Raw genomic sequence first — 21,407 nt, forward strand, 5'->3', positions numbered from 1 at the left:
CGGCGGCTTGGTCAATCATCGCTGTTATATTACACATTAATAAAACGTCAAAAACTTTTATTTAGTAGATTCGTGAGTACTGCTGTCCTTAGTGACCTTTACTCATACCCAAAAAAAAAATCTGACAGGTATTAAACCTATTCTAAAAATCATACAAGATAATACACCAATTACTTTAACTAACAATCGTTTTATTCTGTAAGCACTTCACAAAAAAATTAAAAATACAAGTGCTTTCAGACACTTTTGTTTATTTATTCAAATGAAACATATTATTTGCATAAAAAAATAAACTTCGGAGCACATTAGCATTGTTCCTTAATTTGTATGACTCCTCCGTGGAGGAACAGATTACAAAGGAATGACACTTATTTTAAAAAGTCCTTATAGTCTTACATAGATATGGAACGGTTACAGAAATTCAATGGTGCAGTTTACATATTTATTTTTGTGGGGGATACATCTAGTTTTATATCGATCCCCTTCTGAGTAAATTATTATATATTTTAAAACACCCAAAGTCAAACCTGAAGACTGAATCGCACACAAGATTTGCGGCTTATACTAAGGAATCGCTTCCATAGCATAAATCAAAAACCTTGGGGTGGTACAACCGAAAAGTGTTCACTTTGAGAGCTCCATGTCTTTGCTCGAATCAATTACATTCGCAAATGATGCGACCCAGCGGAAAAGGCAGAACAGAAGATTGGGTTAGCCTTTTTGGTTCAGGGTAAACCAATCTTCTGGACCTGCTTTTCCAGCGGACGCACATCAGGTGCGAATCTATTTGGTAAGTTGTATTGCTACTTGGCGCATGGATGATCGCAGATCGCACAAATGCCAATAGCAAAGTCAAAAAGAGGACCACACGGTCATTTGTTAGTCCAAGCAACCGCACTGTCCCCATAGATATGAAGTAGCCTTTACAGAAGCTACAATTATGAAATGACGCAATTCGACTTCTTTTCCTTCGGTGGTGGCGTTGGAGGAGATCGTGGCGGCGACCAGCCAAAATTGTTCCAGTTACCGTGCGTCTCGCGGAAAGGCGGCACACGGTGCTGCTCGTTGAAGGGCGGCTGACGACGATACTCATCGGTCGTGGGTCGCACATTCTCGAACCGTAGGTTGCCACTCGGAATGTGGCTGTAAGTCGAGGACCTGGTCTTTGGCGGCGACAATGGCGGAGCGCTGGGCAATTCAATGGCACATGGCACTCCGTTAATATATTTATGCGAACGATATGGCGGTATGGAAAGAGGATCTGGCAACTTGGGTTCCGGTCGTTTGAAAGTCGGAATAACCAAGGGATCGGAGGTCTTGGTTACCGGACGTCTGGAAGACGAAGGAAGCTGGTATTCTGAAGACCGGACAGTTGGTTTTGGTGCAACAGCGGGCTGTGGAGCAGCCCTTGGTGCAACAGCAGGTTGTGTAAAAGGCTTGTGTGCAAAAGCAGGTTGAGGAGCAGGCTTTGGTGCAACAGCAGGTTGTGGAGCAGAAGTAACTGTCTTTCGAACTGGAACCGATACTCCTGGGGCTTTCTCCTTGTTTTCCAATTTCAAATCCTTCAGCTGAGTCTCTATTGAACGAACTGCATCCGAATTGTGGTCCACATAGCGAGGAACTTTCGGCAACTCATCAAATATTTTGTCCAGCTCCGATTTCTGAGTCTTGCACTCAATGCCCAGCTTAAGCAGTTCCTCCTTATTGTAAAAAAGACGAACGGCCTGAGCTGGATTCTTTGTGTTGGCAGCTGATTGGGAAAAGATTTGGGTTAGAGATTTTAAATATCTTTGGACGGACTGCGCCAGAGAAACAAGCAATCGGTGATTAAAGAACTATGACCGTATCTGCCGATTTATTATGCAATAGGAGCAGAGTCATAGACATTGGCTGTTATTCAAATGGTATTTCTTTGATCACGATTTATGTTTCTCTGGCGATATTGAAATTGGTTGGGAGTTTTACTTCGCTTTAGGGGTTGTCCCAGATCAGATGCAGGCTGCTCCACAGCTGGTCCTCCATGGGCGTTGTGCTGCCCGTTCTGCTTATTCGGATTCAGATCCTCGCGATAGTACGGGCATCCAACGAGTGTCTTGCGATCTCGACACATCTCAATTATACGGCGGAAATCATTGTTTTGACTAAGCGTTCGTGGATTCCCAATGAGAATAAGCAGTGACATCGGGCGCGAGAGTAGGACATTCAGACGCTAAATGGTCAAAATATTAATATTTTAATGGATGCTTTATTTTCTGTCTTTCCCGTTTTCTCCCCTTAATTTTTCTTATGCACACTTACCCGTTCATTGTTCAAGAAGCCCAGCTTGGGAGTAAAGGAGCGCACGAAGGACACTATGATCACCTGCTTCTCCTTGCCCTGAAAAAGCTCAACAGATCCGCAATCTATCTGCGACCAATTGCGCATGTTCAGCTGCTCCTGGATGCGTTGGTACTGGTTCTTGTACGGTGATATGATTCCGATATCCGTCTGCGACACCTTCTCACCATTGAGACCGAAGTACATGAGGTCCTTGACGTAATCCATAACAGCATCGATCTCCTTGTTGTTGCACAGACTGTCAAAATAGGAGTAGGTATTTAATATGATTACATGATTATTTCTAATATTATTATAATATTGATATATTAATTTAAGAAATTTACTGGATAATATTTATTATTCTAATCCCCTTTTTATCCACTCACCTCACAGAGCTTTTGGTGTTCATTGTAGTGCCAAATACCGAATGGAACATGATGGGAAAGTCAGCATTGGGCATGTGAAACCAGTTTTGAAAACGGCATACACTTTCTGGAAAACAAATCACATAATGTAATGATCTAGGAATATTTTTAGTGCAGCTACTTACCCATGGGTGCGTGGGCCCGTAGTTTTCCGCCGTAATAGAGCTCGTTATAAAGCGAAACTATCTCCGGATGGGAGCGATAGTTGCGGATGAGACGAGTCTGCACAGCCGGATTGTAGCTGCCATCCTCGTCCACTTGGTAGCACTTCCTCTGCATCAGTCTCTCGAATAGCGACTGGCCCAGACCCCACTCGTTGGCCCTCTGCGACTGCAGCACCGGTCCCAGCTGCTTGTGATCCCCGGATAGGATCAGATTCGATGTCGGCGATAAGGTGCAGGTGATGCCCATCAAAACCTCCGCCTCCGTGGAAGCGGCAGCTTCGTCCACAAAAACATGCGAGAACACGTCCCCCTGGGCGAATCCTCCGGTCGACAGCTTACCGGCCAAACTGAGTGTGCAGACCACGATCCGATATTGATGCACCGCCTGAACGGCCGGATAAAAGTGCAGGGCATACATGTTGGAGTACTCCAACAGCAGGTCGTCAATATTGTCGATGCGCCGATCGCAGCTGGCGGAAAAGATACGGGTGAGCGGTCGAGGCTGGCTCTCCGGAGCCTTAGCGATGGCCTTTAGAAGCCGGAGCGCCACCTCGTCGCATGCCGTATTGGAACCAGCTAGCACCAGGATGTGCGTTTCCGGTCGACGCACATACAACTGGTAAATGGCCTCGCAAATGGTTGCCGTCTTCCCGGTTCCCGGTGGTCCAAAAACTATGTACGGAGCCGGTAGCTTGTGGCTCAGCGCTATCTGTTGAACCGCTTGCATCTGCTCCGGATTACTGGATATGCGCCGGTTGTTCAGCTCCAAGGCGCCACGTGCAATCGACTGGCGTGATATTTCACCGGGAAAAAGGATCCGCTGCACATCGATGGCCCTGGTGAGGGACAACTGCTGGAGTGCCCGGTACTGATAGCGCATCACTGCCCGCACAGGACGGAAGATCAGGGTGTAGGTGGTGTTGTCTGGCAACTGGCGCTCACACGTGATATTCACCCGCTGCGTGGAGACACCAAGGATGCGGGCAAAGTAAACGCGTGGTTGCTTATCCAGCGATCCAAACTTCTCGTCCACACCGCGGGCCCACTGCACGATGGAATCGAAATCCTTGAGTGCCAGTTCCAGCACTTGGTTATTGTTATCCAACAGCTGGCGTACACCCGAATCCGGATTACCCTTCTCGTTAATGATTAGCACATCGTCGCCTGGGGAAAGTACATCCTCCACGCTCAAATTATTGGTGGCCAGGCGCACCTTCACCGAGAGTTCTCGTCCGAACTGATGCAGCTCCATTTTGGTCTGCTTAAGGGCCAAATAATGCTGCAGCCGTTCGATGTCCTCCACCTGGAGCAAAGTGCGCAGTGTTCCGCAGAGATTCTCCTGGGTGATCTTCCTGCCCATCTCACAGTAGTTGCGATAGTGCTTGTCAAAGTCCGCCAACCGCACCTGAGCGTCCTCGTGCTTCAGGGCACTGACCACCTGAGTGGGCGGATTGGCTGGCGGAAGACCTTTGCTCTTGAAGGTCTCGTTGCTGGACAGCCTGTACGGATTGATGTTGAAGCTCGCCTTGGGCAGCGCCTCCGTCCGCATGAAGTGGTGCTGCTCCACAAACCTCTGTCCCTGGCTGGTGAACCCGATCACGATGGGCTGCTCCCGGAGGATCATGAAGACGTGCGAGTCCACGAAGAAGACACTCTCTCCGCTGGCTGGAACATCTAGTGGCATTAGCGGGTTATACACGTAGTAGAATTGCCGCGACTGCACTATGATGAACTTGTTCACCACCAAATCCTTGAGGTCGGTCTTCAAAGTGAATCCAAAGTAGTGACTGTCCACGCAGGTCTGATAGGAGAGTGTCAGCCTGGGCGAAGAACTGTGGGGAAGGTAATATGACCATGTCATTTAAAAAAGCTTATTAAGTCGCAATCAGTTTGACATTCCTTACAAAACCTGTCCTTATCTAAGGCGTTTATATACATGTACCGGGTACATTGTACCCATCATATGTATTAATATAATATATTACACAATTGCTTTGAGTTACTAATGGGAATGGCTTATTTGCCTCCGATAATTGTGAAAATTTTACAATAAGAAATAATGAACTTCTGTTATACAAAACAAGCAGATTTAAACGTACTCAACCGATAGACTTATTGATAATAAGATAATAATATAATAATTGATAAGAATAGAATTGAATGTCTATTTTCTTAATTTAAACAATAAACGAATATTTAAGGTTCGTAACCATGCAAAATGACACCATCAAAACTTACAACTTCTCCATCTTTTCGAGGGATTTGAAATCGGACTCGTCGCCATGGTACTCCACATGCTCCTCGTACTTCTCAATTGTCTCGAAGTTCACCTGGCAGATATAGCAACCCAGTGAGGTTAGCTCGAAATCTTTGTCCGGTTTCTGCACTTGCGTCTTTTGGTATTTCAGAAGCGTAGCCGTGGCCTGCGTATCGAGTTTATATTCTGCCAACAAAACTCTCATGCAGTTAGGAACTTTTTGAAACTATAGATAGACTACCTTCGATTATGGGCTTGTCGCCCTCCACAGGAGCTCCAGGAACGATGGGCCTGGCAATGGCGTCCCGCAAACGGTGCTGTTCATCGAGCAAATTGAACTTCTCCTTGCGAAAGTCCATCAAGGAGAAGCTCTTTATGCGATAGTTATTATTTCCTCGCGGCGTGTTAATCAGAAAGTTGGTCCTATGCAGCAGAGCTCCAATCTGTGGATATCGGAACAGAAGCGAAACGTTGCATTTTATTTCAATTGTTTTTGTTTACGTAAACCACCCACCGAGTTCAGTTATTGATAGTCTCATTATCGCCTGAATTATCGCGATATGCATGGCCAACAATCTCCAATGGCGTAATTTGAGTCTACTAAGATAATAGGGCATTCTTTTTTGCCGAGGAAAACGGGGAATCACATGAATTTATTTTGATAATTTAACAGATGTTATGTTTTGTGTTTTCCCCGGTATGATTTTCAGAAGGACATACATTGTACATACATATGTATGCCACATGAAATGGAAAATCCGACAGGGATATCTGAAATTCTAACGGATTATCGCTTTTACCCTTATACTTTCAAATACTATAGCCTTTATAAAATAATATAACCTAAAATTTTAAGATTCATAAATGTTGAGGCATTCATAAAATTGTTATGTTTGACCCAAAATCATAAACTTAAGCTGAACTAATTGTAATGATTTCAAGTGCCTCCCCCAACAGCGAAAAGTCCCTACTAATATGTTGAAATAGGATCTCGGTACTTATGTACATTTTTTTGTTTGTATAAAGAAGCATGTCAATTGAATAGAAGCCACTTAAACCATATCCGAATATTTGTTTGTATCCCAACAATGTTTATTGAATTTCTTTTCGGGATCTTTGACCAGCAACAAATTTGGTTTTATTTTTCATAAGGAATTGACGTTGGCTGGAGCTCAGTCGTTAACTTTAATAATATTTCATATAAATTGTTAATGGTGATTCATTTTGGTTTTACTCTGTATTGCTTGCTTCTAATCCAAACTTAAATATTCTAATTTATCTTTTGTTTAATATGGTATTCTTTTAATGTAAACGAGAAGAAAATTTAACTTTGGCAAGCCGATGTTTTAATACCCTTGAAGAATGAGTTAAATTGTGACTAAAACAACTAACAATAAATTGTAGGCATAACAATTAAACCTATTTTACCCTATTGTGCCAAAGGTAAATATAGGAAATTTGCCAGATCGTAACAATTTTTTTCCTTATCACAAAACAATTTGATTTTTAAGTTTTATGTCTCTAACGTTAATACTGCTGACATTTATTAAAAAACTGACAAAATCGTCATGTTAAAACATGCTCCTATTGAACAATAGAATATAGTCGTCCCATCGACAATTGCTTTTATCCTTCAAATCGCTAGCTTTTAAACGCAAACAGTGTTGAAACAAACAGTATATCTACTGTCTTGTGATGCTGATCAAGAATTTATATACATTAAGGAATCAGAAAGGACTTCTTCGCTGCGTTACAAGCTTCTGACCAAATTATAAAACCCAAGGCTATAAAAACGTGACCAGTGCCTAGGTTTCCGAACAGATTCTAACAATTTTATAAAACAAACAGTATATCGACTCGTGTTTTGATGCTGATCAAGAATATATATACTTTATATATATACCTTATTTAACCCTATACCTGACCAAAATTATAAAACCCAAGGCTATAAAAACGTGACCAGTGCCTAGGTTTCCGAACAGATTCTAACAATTTTAAAAATTTAACACATGTTATGCTTTACCTAACAACCAGTATTTAATTGCCAGTATAGATCGCAACCGATACAATTAATACGCTGCATTTTGTGTTCGCTACCGCCTGGGACTACCCGAAACAAATACTAACCCTGGGTATACCCATTTAGCTTGTATGACGTTTACCATCAAATACTTAAACAAAAATTCTAATCACATTATTCCACTATCAGCAAACACACTTGAAGATTTCTTGCCATATCCTGTTAACTTCGGACATTTGGGGTCTATTTTTAAAAAGATAATGCTTAGCAAAGATTTTTCGCAAGTTTCGTTTTTCAAGTGAAGTCAATTTAGAGAAAGGTTATAGGGTAAACGAATTTGGACCACCGAAAGATGAATCCGGTGGGGAAAACCCGAAACGGAATGACTCATGTGCTCGAGCGTGTTACTAGAGCTATTAGACGCCAGTCTACTTAGACACAGCGTCGATCGGATGTGAAGGTGTCTGTGAGTTGTGTTGATAATACGAAGCGAATGTTTGGGCTGGCAAAAAACAAAGGAAAGCGATGCAAAATACACTCTTATCGCGGGTGGGTTAGTGAACCAGTATGTGTGTAAGCGTTATAGACGTTTATTCCGAGAAATATTTATATTTTGTTTGAACCAATATATGTAAGCAATGTTCGGAACAAAAGTGCTTGAAATGATTAACTTTTTGGGTACGAAAAAAATTTTAAAACTATTTTAAGTTAATTAAATTTTGCAATAAAATGGATTTTGTGTTAATAGAAAAAATACTGGTACATACATACGAACCAATATCCCGTATATTTGGTATTTGTCATAAAATCAGTATAGAAATAAGTACATATTAATATTTGGACAGTACACACTTCATATGGTCAACCAACAATTTTTATTTGGGTAACCGGTAAAATATTTCCTCAAAACATATTATAGTGCACTCTCAATATGGAAAATAGTTACTTGTTTCAATATTTTTTTTGATTAATGTGATAAGGGAAACAATAATTTTAAACACCCAAAATATTTTAAATATACCGATTTTTAATTTATAAATAAAAAATCATACTTTAAAATATCTTTTGTTAATTAATCAAATTAGTGTAGAAAGGCAAGATAAGAAGCTCCGGGAGTTCATATGAGAGTGTTCACTGTGTATGTAACTGGACAAAGGAATTGAAAAAGATGATAATATATTATCATGCTTGGTACTCACATTCCAGGCTCCCTGAATGGAGAGCTTCAGGCGCACTTCGCTGCTGTTGGGGAGGCTTCCCAAGTGGGCATCAAACATCTGACGCAACTTGGTCTTGTCCACATACCACTCGCTCTGGGCACTGATCACCTGCCGAACGGCCATTTCCAGGAGAAAAGTTCCCATGAACTCGCGCTCTGTAGCCGGTAAAGTGTGTTGGGATTGCGAACAGAATCTATATAGTATATAGCTTACCCCACGGCACCAGGGGCTTCCGAGGCAATCCATTGGCGTAGGTACCGGGGGGTACGGGGGCTTTGACACCGTTGCTGGTCGGCGGAGTTGCCGGGGGTGTCAAGATGTCGGGCGGAGTACCGGCATCATTATGTTTGTTATTATTTTTTGCAGCGGACGCCTTCTTTTTTTGATTTTTATTTTTTGTCATTTTGGCTAGAGGTATTTTCTTGGTCTTTTTTTGGATGTTTGTAATGCACTCAGTCACACAAAGGCTAGGATCGATAATCGTTAGGCGGAATTTTTCTGTTTCCTGTAGTACGATCGCAATTAAAAGTTAGTTATCCGCGAACACAAAGACCAGACACCGACACAAACAGACAGATATGGACTATATAGTATAAGTAAAACGTAAAGTATCGCAGCTGACTAACGATCGAAGTGCCCGGCGCTACGTTCAGTGAACGAATGTCGCGAATGATGCGCCCGTGTCTTTTTATATAGAATTGCAGGGGCTTACGAAGAGGGTACGCTGGGGGGTTTTGGATTGAATTTTTTTTTTTTTAACATACATATAATAATAAAAGTTCTAAGGCAATTTATGAAATTAAATAGGTATAAGGTGGTTTTACCAAAACCCCTTTTTAAGAATTTAAAAACCCCCACCGACGGCCCTGTGTGTTTGTGTGTTAGAGAGCCCTTGCAGCAGTAAGCTTTGCGAAATAACGGAGATCATTTCACTGGAAATTCCAATACTGGAAACTTGTAAGCAAAGGGAACGGAACATTCGCTGCCGCCATACTTACATATCACTTTAAATTTTGTTTTATTATCTAATGCTTTTCTTTTTGTTTAGATCTGGCGCCTCTCCTAACCTTTTAAATGTTTAATTCCTGTGTGTGTTCGTGTGTGTTTTTGTATTGGAATTTGAGCGTGTAACACTTTTTTATAAAATCAAACTAAACGAACACATGACTTTGACTTTAAATTCGTGGAAAGTCCCCAATTTGGAGTTCGTTTCGATAGGGCGACGAAGATCGCGATCATCGATGTACAAATCTGGTATTATTGGTATGGTTTTTAAAATACCAAATGGTGAGATCAGTTGGGGTATTCTCTTTTGCTGAACCGTTGAATTTAAAATGGATTTATACATAATGCTACGAAATAATGTAAACCATTGTGGACGAGCATTTTTAAATTTATCAAACTGACATTAATTGTTAAATATTTATACAAAAGAAAGATCATTTAAGAATAGTGTAAGACAATTTATTTTTATTTCGCATTTTTTGCTCAATTTTAATTATATACACGTTAAATTAATAAAACATGAGCAAGAGCCTATATTTATTTTGTCAACCATTTAATTGAGCTATTAAATATTTTTAAAGTGACTTATAACATGAAACTATACAGTTAGTTTTGAATCATTATTTATTTATATAAACTTTAAGTAAAATAAAGCTCGTTTAACAAGTTTTTAATATATTATAACTTTTATTTCAAAATATGTGTTCGATGTAGAAAATGTATGGAAAGAAAATAGTAAGTTATATTGTTCGATAATGCAGCGCGAATATCCTTCAACAGCTACCAAGATGATTATTTAATATTTAAAATATGAATATACCTTAAAACCTACTTTACAATCTACAAATAAACTATTTCTTAGCCAGCTTCAGCTTCTCGGAACCAAAGATAACTCCAGTGTCGTTCAGTTTGCGTTTCATTGCGAACGGATTTACCGAATTTAGGGGAGTCCTGTGCTCTGCGGTTTTACCCATGGGAACCTCTGACTCCGATTCCCCGAATATATTCTCCTGGGTATCCAGCGGAGAGGGTGTAATGTCCGGAGTCGAGGGACGAGATGCCGCCGACGCTGCTTTGAAGATATTGGGTGAGTTGGCCAATCTCTTCAGGGTGCCCCGTTTGGCTGAGTTCAGCTCGATGGCCTTGGGTTTGGGACCACTTTGCGAGGCGGATGTGGGAGTCATGGGCAGGACAATGGTGGCAGCAATTCCGCTGGCACCCAACAAAGTCTGCTGCTTGCGAGCCTCCTGGACAGCTTCTAATTGAGGCAGCAGTTCACACAGGCGATCAGAAAGGTGGATGCGCCCTCGTTTAGTGGCATATTTTACAGCCAGCTGGAGAAGATCAGTGCAGGCGATCGATTCTATCAACTCCCTAGCCCTTGTCTCGCACTCGCTGCTGCAGGCCAGAGCAAACAGCTTAATGGCTGTCTCCTTCTGCATCTTCTCCGCGCCCTCCACTTGCATCAGACTGGAGCGCAGCAGGGCATCCTCGAGCTCGGATTTCTCCATTTCGATGTCGCACAACGGAATCTGCATACGCAGTTCCTGGACCATGGGTCGGGGATTCGTCATGGGATAGGAGGTTCCACGGCACAAGACAGCCTGGACTATCTGACGACGCTCGGAAACAGCTACCACGAAGAAGTGGTGCGATACACTGCTGCTCTGCTTCATGGTGTCGCAGATGGGGAACCAGGCGTTGCTGCTCTTGCGGTACAATTGGAGGAGACCCATATTGTCGCCGAAGCTCGGTGATCCCGTGTCGCTGTAGCCCAGCCAGGCGAGCTGTCTGCCCGGAGTCAGTGGAACGGGCAGATATTCCTGGCGCAAACTAAGTCCATTTATGTTGACCAACATCGCGGAGAGATGCTGCTGCGTCTGGCTGGGCGCAGAACTGTGATAAACCACCATAAGGCTATGCTCGTGTCCAGAGAGAGCCACCACTGGTCCCGGAATGGTCAGCACCTCACGCTGTGTGCCCATCACGCTAAAGATGCGCAAGAAACTCGAGCTGGTGGCCACGGCCACAAGGTGACTGGTGGCCACCAGGGCCTCCACACTTTCGCAGTCCGGCAGGCTGAGCGACCACTCCTTGTTCCCGGCGGCGGCCAAAGCAATCACCACCAGCTTGCTGGACTCGTTGGACGCCAGGGCCAAGGCTCCACTACTCACGCTGGCCAAATTGTGCTGGTTGTAGTTGCTGATGTGCAGAGCATGGTGGATACTAGCGTCATGGAACTCCACATCGATGGAGCCATCGCCTGAGGGCTCTACATGGGCAGTGACAATACCCACATCATTCCAGGCCATGTACCGATGCTCCAGATCGCTGGGCGTGGCACTGGGCTGGAAGGCGGTCTGCTGCTTGAAGAGCTTAATTTGCGGAACGGCGGGAGCAGGAACAGTTCTGCTGCTGCTAGCCAGCGATTGGTTGGAGGCATCATCGTGGTCCACGGGTTCTGCAAAGTTCATCACCTTGCGCTTTAGCTGCTCCAGACTAACGCCATCGCCATCATCCGCTGCGGCCTCCAAATCATCGCCACCCTCGAACACATAGTCATCGCCCAACAGCTCGGCCTGGTCATTCTCTAGTCCATCGCCGCCGGCAGCGTCGTCTGCATCACTGAGGAAGACGGTCCCAAGTTGTCCAGTGGCATCGCAGAAAGCCACCTCCTCCTCCCCGGAACGATTCCAGGCCAGGCATGTTATGGCATTGCAGTCGTTGGGCGGCATCTCCACTGCTACAGCCTTTCGCTTCTTCACGTCGAATATGCTCACCTCGCCTTTGGTTGTTCCGGCGGCCAGGCGTTCACCGTTTGGCGAGAACTGGCAGCAGCTGTAATTGCTCGACACGGAGTCATCACGCAGTTTAAAGGCCACCTCCCAGTTGGCCGTGTTGAGCACCACAATCTCGTTGTCCGCGGCGTAGGCCAGGAGTTCGCCGCTTTGCGGCTCGAAGTGGGGTGTACCATAGAGCATGGCGCTCTCGAAACTGTTCACCTTGGGCAGACCACCAATACTCTTTAGCTCCTTGGCCTCCTCAAAGTTCCAGACCTTAAGTTGGCCATCTCCAGCCACCGAGACGAGCAGTTTTCGCTCCACAAACATATCAAGGGCCAGAACAGGTCCCGTGTGCCCCTCCAGAACGGTTTCGTTGCCAGCTGCCTCTCCCTTGAGCACCTTAATGGTGGTGTCCTCGCTTCCGGCAGCAGTGTAGGCCCCGGAAACCTTGAGGCACGTTGCCGGAGCTGTGAACCGCATGAGGATGCCATCGCTGTCCATCTCCGGAAAGGTGTAGGCATGCACCGTGTTGCGATCCGTGGAGGCCAGCAGCCGGGTGCCCGTGTGGGCGATGCACATGACGAACTCGCCCAGGCAGCTGGATCGTGGATCGTCGTCGCTGATGCAAGTCCAGTGCCGGATGTCTCCATCTGTGCCGCACGTGATGATGAACTCGCCGCGCGGGGTGTACAGCAGTCCCGTGTAGCCATTGGTGTGCGCATAGCGCAGGGCACTGCGCGAGAAGCTCATGATTTTATTTAATGTTAATTTTAATGGAATTGTTAATTCGCGGTGATCTCCGCCACTTTTGGCGCCAAAAGAAAACACTGCCTAACAGTGCTGGACAACGGCGCTGTGCAGCTGTTTTCTTTTCGCTCGTTTTCAACACTGTTCAATCAGCTGTTCTCTGTATGCCCTACACTAACATGTTATTAGAATGTTAGTTTCGAGACCTGATATGTAACATTTAATTAAGTTATCGATTTTCATTACAAAAAATACATAGTTTCTTGAATATTTTAATAAGTTAAAATATTTTAGTTGCAAATCAATGTTTTCCAGCTAAATTTATATATATTAAAAATATTAATAAAAACATAGAAATTTCAAAACTGTCAAAAAAAGAAATATAAATAATTTGTATAATTTTTATGCTCTGACATATTATCTTTATATTTATAATCCATAACCTTAAGAACAGAAATATCCAGTAAAATAAATGGTAGGGTATACGTTCGTCGACGCGCACAAATAATCAACCCAATATTTTCATTTGAATTATAGCCCGGTGTTTATTACAGCATTGCTATAATCCGAAGCGGGATAATGCTAAGAAAATTGACTAAACTATCGACTTTAAAGGTCAGATGTGAGCTGCGTCCCCTCTCCTCGCTCAGCCAAGCCCCGCAGCACATATTCGATCGGAATGCCAAGAGATTGCAAAAGGAACGGGCAGCCCTCAGGTTAGTACTTCCCATATATGTAGGATGACAGAACCCATCCTAACCATCAACTCCTCCAACAGCGAAGATGTAGGATTGTACGATTACCTCAAGGAGGAGGTGGGCTTCCGCCTGGCGGACAGAGTCTTCGACATCAAGCGGGAGTTCAAGGCTGCGGCGGACATAGGATGCAGTCGTGGCTACCTCTCGCAGCACATTCTGGCCGAGAGCGTGGAGCATCTGACACTAACGGACACCAGTGCCTCGATGCTGGAGCAGGCACAGGGTACTCCAGGTCTCAAAATGTCGAAGCTAGTCAAGGATGAGGAGGATCTGGATGTGGGTAATTAGGCCACCTAGCCTCAAGTAACAAGTTTAAACGAGAATCGCTTTCAGTTTGAGGACAACTCCCTGGATCTGGTCATCTCCAGCTTGAGTCTGCACTGGGTGAACGATCTGCCCGGCTGCTTTGCCAGGATCAAGCGCAGTCTAAAACCGGATGGCGTGTTCATAGCCTCCATGTTTGGCGGCGACACGCTTTACGAGCTGCGTTCCTCGCTGCAACTGGCCGAACTGGAACGCAAGGGCGGCATATCCCCACACATCTCGCCCTTCACCCAGATCCGGGATATTGGATCCCTGCTGAATCGCGCCGGCTTCACCATGCTGACCATCGACACCGATGAACTGGTCATCGGGTATCCCAGCATGTTCGAACTAATGTGGGATCTCAAGGGCATGGCGGAGAACAATGCGGCCTTCAATCGACCGGCACATCTCAGTCGGGAGACAATGTTGGCGGCCAGTGCCATCTACCAGGAGCTGTATGCGAAGCCCAACGAGAAGGGCATACCAGCCACCTTTCAAATCATCTACTTTGTGGGCTGGAAGCCAGGTCCCAACCAACCACAGCCCCTGGAGCGAGGAACCGGGGAGGTGTCCCTCAAGGATCTGGGCTCCATCATAGAAAAGGGCGGCAAGCTGGACACCAAGGCGGGGGATTAGCTTAGCTTCAGTTGACAGTTTTATTTTGAAACGCTATTGAAAATAATTTTAATTTAAATAAACATAATTCCTTTGCTGAGAAACTTAAACTAGTGATTCACGATCGTATAAAGGTTAATCATGAAATTAATTATAAAATACTCAATTCATTTGTCAGTTTGTTCTGGTCGTGTACTGCTATGCTGGTATAACTATACATAAATCTAGCGTAATCATTCGATTCTGTTATCTATAGCTTTCAATTAATATTTGGTTGCCTTTCGCCTTTACAATCGTTTGCATTTCATGGACGTAACTTTTTAACGTTGCTTTGTATTTTGTTCGGTACGTATATACAAGTACAATTTACAACAATTTCTATAATATATGTTTGAGTTGAATTCAATATGCAATTAAATAGACTTCTAACCGCTTTGTAGGTGTATTAGATACGATTTGCTCTTGCTTAAATATTGTTCCATTAGCATTTTGTGTATGTAATTCTCGATTGCTTTTATCAATTGTTTAACTCGTAACTGTTGTAAATTTAATTTGGCGCATCTAATCCCAGATTCGGGTTTCACTACCAAGTCGGGCCCCAAGCTTCCCGCGGCGTATGTACAAAGTGTGTCGAAGCCCAATGCTTGCTAATGCTGCTCCTAAGGAAGTCCTAGTTCTAATGGTTTCAGCGGTGGCAGGGCTACAAGACTTAAGGCTAAGCAAAGGCAGACGGCGGCGAGCACCAGGAACTAGGTGATCCCACTCCGGTTCGCCGCCGCCTTTTGCTTTGCTAGTCATCCCAGCGCTAGCGGAGATCTCGGCGGCACGGGCGGCGGTGTGGGCGTGGCTCTGGGCGATGAGGTGGGGCTAACTCCCGATGCTCCGGCTACTGCTAGGCCCGTAGAGGTGGCTGTGGTGAGCGTGTGGCGATTCTCTGCAGCTGCCGGCGTCGTGGAGGACGCAGGCGGCAGCTGACGTCAGGTGCCCAGGAGCATCTCACGCTGCGGAGTGTTCTGCAGCATGTTGGCGGTCCTCAGGTGAATACTGCAAGGGGATGGTATTGAAAGGGGTTAGCTTACGATATTTGGAAAGAGTAACAGTCAATGGATAGCTTTTAAACGATGGAGCACTCGACTCTGCAGCCGCTCCATCGTTTAAAGCAGGTATTTTTCAATATTTTAAATCTGAATCCGACTCATCTACTCACTTATTGTCCTCCAGTGACATGGTTTCCGATGAGCCGTGCGAGGCAACTGAAGTACCTGCAAGCGAACTTCGTATTGAGTGCGAATCCTCGGGAACAGTAAGCGTAACTAATAAATTGCGTTTATAGGTTTACGTTTGCGAAATTTTCGTATTTTTTCGATTTGGTTTTGACCAATCCCAGTTCGTCGTGTTGCCAATGCGTTGGAAAAAAGTTTGGTTTTTGGAAAATTGCATTTAGTTTTCGGTTGTGGTTGTGATTGTGGCAATGTGAAATTTTGGTTAGCGGTGTTAGTGTTGTTGTGGTTGTTGTTTGTGAGGTGCAAATCGAATCGAATACTTCGTATTAATACTGGTCTCTGAACCGGAAACGGAAACGCTGCTGGCAGTTCAATAACATATAATGCTGACAGCGGAATCAACCATGCTGGCGAGTGTATTCAATTCAGTACAAAATCATATTTATTTGTGTGGTACGTTTCGCTATATGTATAATCATACAATTATTGGCTAATCAGATTACAACTACCATTTTGGCTTTAACATAAACTAAAGTTGAGTTTCTTTCGCAAGGAAAAATAAAGTAAATGCAAGAGCAAAACTTAAAGTAAGTAGTTAGTAGAGTAGTGGGTATAAAGAAGTGTGGAAAAGTAGTTAGGTGGATAACAATAAATATTAATCGTTGTACGTAGTTTCAAACGGAATCGTTGGAGTCTTAGGAGTTATAAGTTTTTGGAATATTAAGTTGAGACTCTCGGTTAGGTAATATCGGAGAGTGAGAGGATAAGAAAGAAATATGTGTAAACATCGATAATTGCTAGCAACTGAACAACAATTCAAGTTTCCCGTCGGTTCGACAATACAAAAATTAAAGCTAAGTACGTTTGGGGCTATTACTAGCGAATGTTCGGGGTTTCTTTTTTGGGAATCGTTATTGGCATATGCGTTTTACAAACCAAGGAAGCAAAACATTAACTACATAAAGAAGGATTACGCATTACGAATCAACTAAAATTAGAGGCGCGTGTTCTCCACGCTCAGCGCATCATCGTCGTCGTCGTCATCCGCCGCTTCCCGATGCCCGTCCATGGGCCTGCCTCCACCTCCGCCTCCGTTTTGCATGATATACACCACCTGGCTGCTGGGGTTCTTCGGGTGCAGGGGCAGCTGCTGTCGCTGGAGCACCTCCAGAGCCTCATCCAGATCGAGGCGATTGCGACTGTCGCTATCGCTGCTGAAGCTGTGCCGCATGTGCTGCAGCCCATTGGGCAGTGCCGGGTGCGGCTGCAGGTAGCTGAGATTGTGGATACTCTGGCTGCGGGCGGGGTCTTGGGCACTATCGATAGTGGTCACCACAAATCCGTTGCTGTACAGCGAGTAGCTACTATTCGCCGGCGAGGTGGCTAAGCTAGTGATACTCTCAAACGTTTTCATTGAGTATCCATCACCTAGGAACAGAATTACAGAAGCGATTGCGGATTAGGTCATATCTGATTTCGGTTTTTGCAGCTCCGATTGCCGGGAAGACGTAGAAGCGGTGGCTTGTGATCGAAACGGATATATGTACACGCAGCGGACAATGTTAGACAATGGTTACAAAATGGATCATCCGATTACATGAACGTCGAGGGGCGTATTTAATAAGCATGAACTGGTTTTTGTGGTTGCCTTGGTTATTGTCCCTTAAAAGCTAGTACTTTACATAAACAGTTAGAATTAGTGCCCATTGGATCCGTTACAGCTAAGGGGTACGTCTAAGATTTCGTGTTGCGTCCAGAACCACTAACAATCGACTCTCGTGTCCAAACCATTTCATTACACAGATCAGAGCTATCTTCTCCCGCCCCTGCCAGCGTGCAAAAGTTCAATATTAGCATATTATTCAATTAGTTCAATGCTTCGGCCAGCGAGATGATGACGCATTGGGGCTGGACTGCCAACGATGACCCGCTGAAAGTGGCTACGATCTTAACATAAACTCAAACGAAAAACTATACATCGCTAGTCAAATAAACAGAGCACATATGCCATTTCATATTCTAGAACTAAACAAGACTTTGTACATAGGATTACAGCTAAGGCAACACCAATTCAAGTTCGTTTTGTGGAACTGCTCGTGTTTCTGTTTACATATACATGATATATACACACAATTTGTGATAAACTTGCACCACACAATACAAAATAAAGAAGGAATTTTCAATTAAAATTGCAGATTATAGTTACAGTCGGTGGGTAAGTGGGTTGTTTAAAGCAAGCATTAGTATTAGTAGATAAACAGTGTAAGGACTTGTGTGTTACTCATGACTCACCCGTGGCGCACTCGGAAGTCTCGTAGGATACGGTGGATTGCACCTCAATCGCGTTTTGTTCTTGTCTGCAAGTCATACATATATTATTCGAGATAACTTCATCTACAATCTCATGATCGCACCTTGATATCACATCTGTTATGACTTGCTTCTCCGCGTCTGTGTAATCATTGCGTCTGCGCCCGATCTTCTTCTCCATGTCTGCCTCGACAAAGTCGCCGAGCTTGCGGGTGGGGAACTCATTCGACTTGGCTGGCGGCGGCACGTCCAGCTTGAGGTCCTTCAGCTTCTTCATCACTCGCTCCAGGCTCTGAATGGCCTCATCGTCGCTGTAGCCAAAGTTCTTGTGCAGCTTCACTTGCAAGTACTCGATGATGGCGTCCATGTCCTTCAGGCGCAGCAGCTCGTCCTTGTGAAGATACAAAATGTTGATGGCCATGGACAGAATAACGCGATCTCCATCCAACATAAAAATGTCCCACACGCGCAAACTCAAACTGAACGGCACCTGCAAAACAAATAGATAATTATACCCGTTACTCGTAGAGTAAAAGGGTATACTAGATTCGTCGGAAAGTATGTAACAGGCAGAAGGAAGCGTTTCCGACCCCATAAAGTATATATATTCTTGATCAGGATCACTAGCCGAGTCGATCTAGCCATGTCCGTCTGTCCGTCTGTCCGTCTGTCCGTCTGTCCGTCTGTCCGTCTGTCCGTCTGTCCGTCTGTCCGGATGAACGCTGAGATCTCGGAAACTATGAGAGCTAGGCTATTGAGATTTGGCGAGCAGATTCCTGAGCTTCTTACGCAGCGCAAGTTTGTTTCAGTAGAGTGCCACGCCCACTCTAACGCCCACAAACCGCCCAAAACTGTGGCTCCTACAGTTTTGATGTTAGATAGAAAATTTTAACTGAAATGTATTAGTCTTGTCCATACCTATCGATTGACCCAAAAAAAATTTTTCTACGCCCACTCTAACGCCCACAAACCTCCCAAGAAAAAAAGCTATGACGTCAGAGCCAGACAGTGCGAAATGTTTTTACGCGTGTATGTGTGTGTATGTAAATAGTTGCCGGCCGAACTTAGCGGCAAAGAGAAAAGCACTGCCGGCGCTCAGAGAGAGCAAAGTGCGCGGCTAACTTATTCTATTGAACAATTAATTTGTCACGCCTACCCTAACGCACACAACGCTTAAATCTGTCTTCCGCCGGTAGGTGGCGCATTTAAATCTCGCTTTGCTGCTTGCATATCTCCATTTCCCTTTGGTCGCTTAAGCTGAGTAACGGGTATCTGATAGTCGAGGTACTCGACTATAGCGTTCTCCCTTGTTTATTTATTTGTTGAATGAATACATCTTATGCTTTTACTCACCCGCTCGACGAAGACGACAAAGAACCACTTGATGGCATACAGCAGGGCGTCAACATTGTGTTTGGTGAAGTGCTTATGTAGTTTACGCATTATTTTAGACATGATGCGGTCATGATGGTCGATGAATCGCGTCAGCTTGGGAAAGCCCTCAATGAACAGCCCGTGCATGCCGTATTTTGGGTCTGTGATCAGGCTATTCAGTGCCCAGAAGGCCTCCTCCTCGTTCAAGTAGAGCAGCAGCACGCCGGCCACACAGGCCATGCCCTGGCAGTAGCCCAGCTCCGAGTTGTAGATGCTGTAGGCGTTGAGCACATTGAATAGCGAGCACTGCTTCACGTTGTAGCGCTCTCGAAAGGCAAGATTGTCGCGGAACTGCCGATTCACATCCGCATCGATCTGTCGCGTCTCCGTGGAGTACTTCCGGGCAAGCTGTAGCATACGGGAGTAGACGCCGGCATTGCTGTCGATCGATTGCTGGATGCTGAGCAGCTTCAGCCAGACCACCCTGCGCACTCGATCCGGTATGCCCTTGTAGACGCGCTTGTGCAGCTTGTCGTGGGGCGGCGGCCAATGGCCGAGCATCTTCATCCACTTCTTGTCCCGCTCCATCTCGATCCTGGTGCGTTGCAACTCCTGGGCATCCCGCGTATCCGGCAGGCGGTCATCGTGCAGGAACCCATATCTGTGGAGGGTAATGGTTATTGGTCAGGGGAATGGAATGGAATGCTATGGGGTATGTGCTACTCACTTGTCTGTCCTGTGGTAGAGCTCGAAGGTGGGATTCTCCCAGGGGTCCACCACATTGCTGGGGTCCATGCCCAGCTCGTAGCGCCGGAAGATGTCCTCGCGCTCGTCCTCTGACCGCTTGACCAGCGCATCCTGCTGTTCACCGTCCGTCATTTGGAGCAGGATCTGGATTTGGCGGGCGGAGGGTGGTTGGAGCGGGGGCAGCCGGAGCGGGAGCGGGAGTAGGAGGAGCCGGAGCAGGAGCCCGATCCGGAGGAGCAAGTGGCCACAGCTGGACTCTCCGTGCTCTCAGTTGGGGAGCGGCTGCTTCTGAGCTGGCTGGGCGATAGCGCGAAACTTTGATAAAAGGAATGGGAATAAATAACAAAGCATTAACATGCGAAAGCAATCCACAACATCGTGCTACACTATATACGTATGTAAATGGCTAATGAGCGCATGACGCACACAGACATCTCTATTATTTATTTAAATGCAGTCGAATCTTTGGGCTTTTTTGGAGGAGCGTGGCATAGATGACGTGATGTTTTTAGATCCACTAAATAAACGATGCAGTGTCAAATCAAAAAGCCAGCTAAACCTGTCACCATTTCAGATAAACGCCCCCTGATCTGCGGTTAAATGTGAGTGGGCCCAGCGGTATATACATAGATTCACATTGTCTGTGCCCGACTTTTAAGTTTTGTCCCCTATTTTGATGCGGAATGTGCAATCTTTATGTTTTATCGTTCACACACTTCCTGTTTTCGCTGCGATTTGTTGTATTTTGTCAACACAGACACACAGACACACGCACACACACACACACTCACACACTGGTAGCCGAGCGAGAGAGAGTGTTCTGGCTTTCACTGGCCACTCTCCCTGCGCCTAAATTAGCCACGCCGACCAACGTTTGTTTACCATTTAATTTTGTACTGCCAATTCTTATTATCCACGCTGATCGGCTGTTTGCTAACTAGTTTTTCACTTTTAAGTCGGCTGCATGTTTCCGATACATTTGGGGGGCGAATGTGTGTGAGCGCGCAGGGCTGCAGTGGCTAATAACGTAACGTGATGCAGGTACCAGGGATGCAAGATGTAGCAGTTACTATTTGTGTCTTTGCTAACTGCGGTTGGTGCACTCGCTAACTGCATTTCAATCATCGATATGCA

The 21,407-nt window shown here is 45.1% G+C and overlaps 4 protein-coding genes across 9 annotated transcripts; 1 reads left to right on the plus strand and 3 right to left on the minus strand.

Annotated features, from left to right (window-relative positions):
* Positions 1–218: 218 nt before the first annotated feature.
* On the minus strand, positions 219–9,565 carry LOC119551516. Of its 3 annotated transcripts, none has more exons than XM_037860902.1 (10): positions 9,473–9,565; positions 8,619–8,910; positions 8,385–8,560; positions 5,407–5,608; positions 5,147–5,351; positions 2,870–4,740; positions 2,706–2,811; positions 2,299–2,575; positions 1,966–2,209; positions 219–1,750 (listed from the first exon to the last, which is right to left on the minus strand). In XM_037860902.1, the coding sequence occupies exons 2-10, from the start codon at positions 8,806–8,808 to the stop codon at positions 939–941; spliced, it is 4,083 nt and encodes a 1,360-aa protein (XP_037716830.1). In that variant the 5' UTR covers positions 8,809–8,910; positions 9,473–9,565; the 3' UTR covers positions 219–938. The 3 variants fall into 3 exon arrangements, with proteins under 3 accessions (XP_037716830.1, XP_037716829.1, XP_037716828.1); XM_037860901.1 differs by having other exon boundaries at positions 9,404–9,532; XM_037860900.1 differs by lacking the exon at positions 9,473–9,565 and having other exon boundaries at positions 8,619–9,067.
* A 516-nt stretch (positions 9,566–10,081) lies between these two features.
* LOC119551542 (WD repeat and HMG-box DNA-binding protein 1) lies at positions 10,082–13,016 on the minus strand. Its single transcript, XM_037860932.1, has one exon. It carries the CDS (start codon positions 12,941–12,943, stop codon positions 10,262–10,264), a length of 2,682 nt encoding a protein of 893 aa, XP_037716860.1. The 5' UTR covers positions 12,944–13,016; the 3' UTR covers positions 10,082–10,261.
* Positions 13,017–13,464: 448 nt separating this feature from the next.
* LOC119549849 (arginine-hydroxylase NDUFAF5, mitochondrial) lies at positions 13,465–14,723 on the plus strand. The gene is made up of 3 exons (XM_037858145.1): positions 13,465–13,656; positions 13,719–13,974; positions 14,032–14,723. Exons 1-3 carry the CDS (start codon positions 13,520–13,522, stop codon positions 14,638–14,640), a joined length of 1,002 nt encoding a protein of 333 aa, XP_037714073.1. The 5' UTR covers positions 13,465–13,519; the 3' UTR covers positions 14,641–14,723.
* LOC119549848 (USP6 N-terminal-like protein) lies at positions 14,642–21,291 on the minus strand. Of its 4 annotated transcripts, none has more exons than XM_037858144.1 (7): positions 21,156–21,291; positions 20,254–20,588; positions 19,506–20,187; positions 18,257–18,642; positions 18,135–18,199; positions 15,827–15,881; positions 14,642–15,663 (listed from the first exon to the last, which is right to left on the minus strand). In XM_037858144.1, exons 2-7 carry the CDS (start codon positions 20,403–20,405, stop codon positions 15,597–15,599), a joined length of 1,407 nt encoding a protein of 468 aa, XP_037714072.1. In that variant the 5' UTR covers positions 20,406–20,588; positions 21,156–21,291; the 3' UTR covers positions 14,642–15,596. The 4 variants fall into 4 exon arrangements, with proteins under 4 accessions (XP_037714072.1, XP_037714071.1, XP_037714069.1 ...); XM_037858143.1 differs by having other exon boundaries at positions 15,827–15,932; XM_037858141.1 differs by lacking the exons at positions 14,642–15,663; positions 15,827–15,881 and adding an exon at positions 16,262–17,270.
* Between the last annotated feature and the right edge of the window lie 116 nt (positions 21,292–21,407).

Source organism: Drosophila subpulchrella, chromosome 2R, assembly GCF_014743375.2.
Source record: "Drosophila subpulchrella strain 33 F10 #4 breed RU33 chromosome 2R, RU_Dsub_v1.1 Primary Assembly, whole genome shotgun sequence".
NCBI lineage: Eukaryota > Metazoa > Arthropoda > Insecta > Diptera > Drosophilidae > Drosophila > Drosophila subpulchrella.

Coding starts and splice junctions, on each gene's coding strand:
- LOC119551516 (XM_037860902.1), bottom strand. CDS start 8,808: ATGACAAAAAATAAAAATCAAAAAAAGAAGGCGTCCGCTGCAAAAAAT. Junction 2,812..2,869: donor ACGGGCCCACGCACCCATGG/GTAAGTAGCTGC, acceptor TTTGTTTTCCAG/AAAGTGTATGCCGTTTTCAA. Junction 2,210..2,298: donor GCTTCTTGAACAATGAACGG/GTAAGTGTGCAT, acceptor TTGACCATTTAG/CGTCTGAATGTCCTACTCTC.
- LOC119551542 (XM_037860932.1), bottom strand. CDS start 12,943: ATGAGCTTCTCGCGCAGTGCCCTGCGCTATGCGCACACCAATGGCTAC.
- LOC119549849 (XM_037858145.1), top strand. CDS start 13,520: ATGCTAAGAAAATTGACTAAACTATCGACTTTAAAGGTCAGATGTGAG. Junction 13,657..13,718: donor AAGGAACGGGCAGCCCTCAG/GTTAGTACTTCC, acceptor CTCCTCCAACAG/CGAAGATGTAGGATTGTACG. Junction 13,975..14,031: donor AGGATGAGGAGGATCTGGAT/GTGGGTAATTAG, acceptor AATCGCTTTCAG/TTTGAGGACAACTCCCTGGA.
- LOC119549848 (XM_037858141.1), bottom strand. CDS start 20,405: ATGACGGACGGTGAACAGCAGGATGCGCTGGTCAAGCGGTCAGAGGAC. Junction 20,188..20,253: donor CTCTACCACAGGACAGACAA/GTGAGTAGCACA, acceptor TACCCTCCACAG/ATATGGGTTCCTGCACGATG. Junction 17,271..18,134: donor GACTTCCGAGTGCGCCACGG/GTGAGTCATGAG, acceptor TTCTGTTCCTAG/GTGATGGATACTCAATGAAA.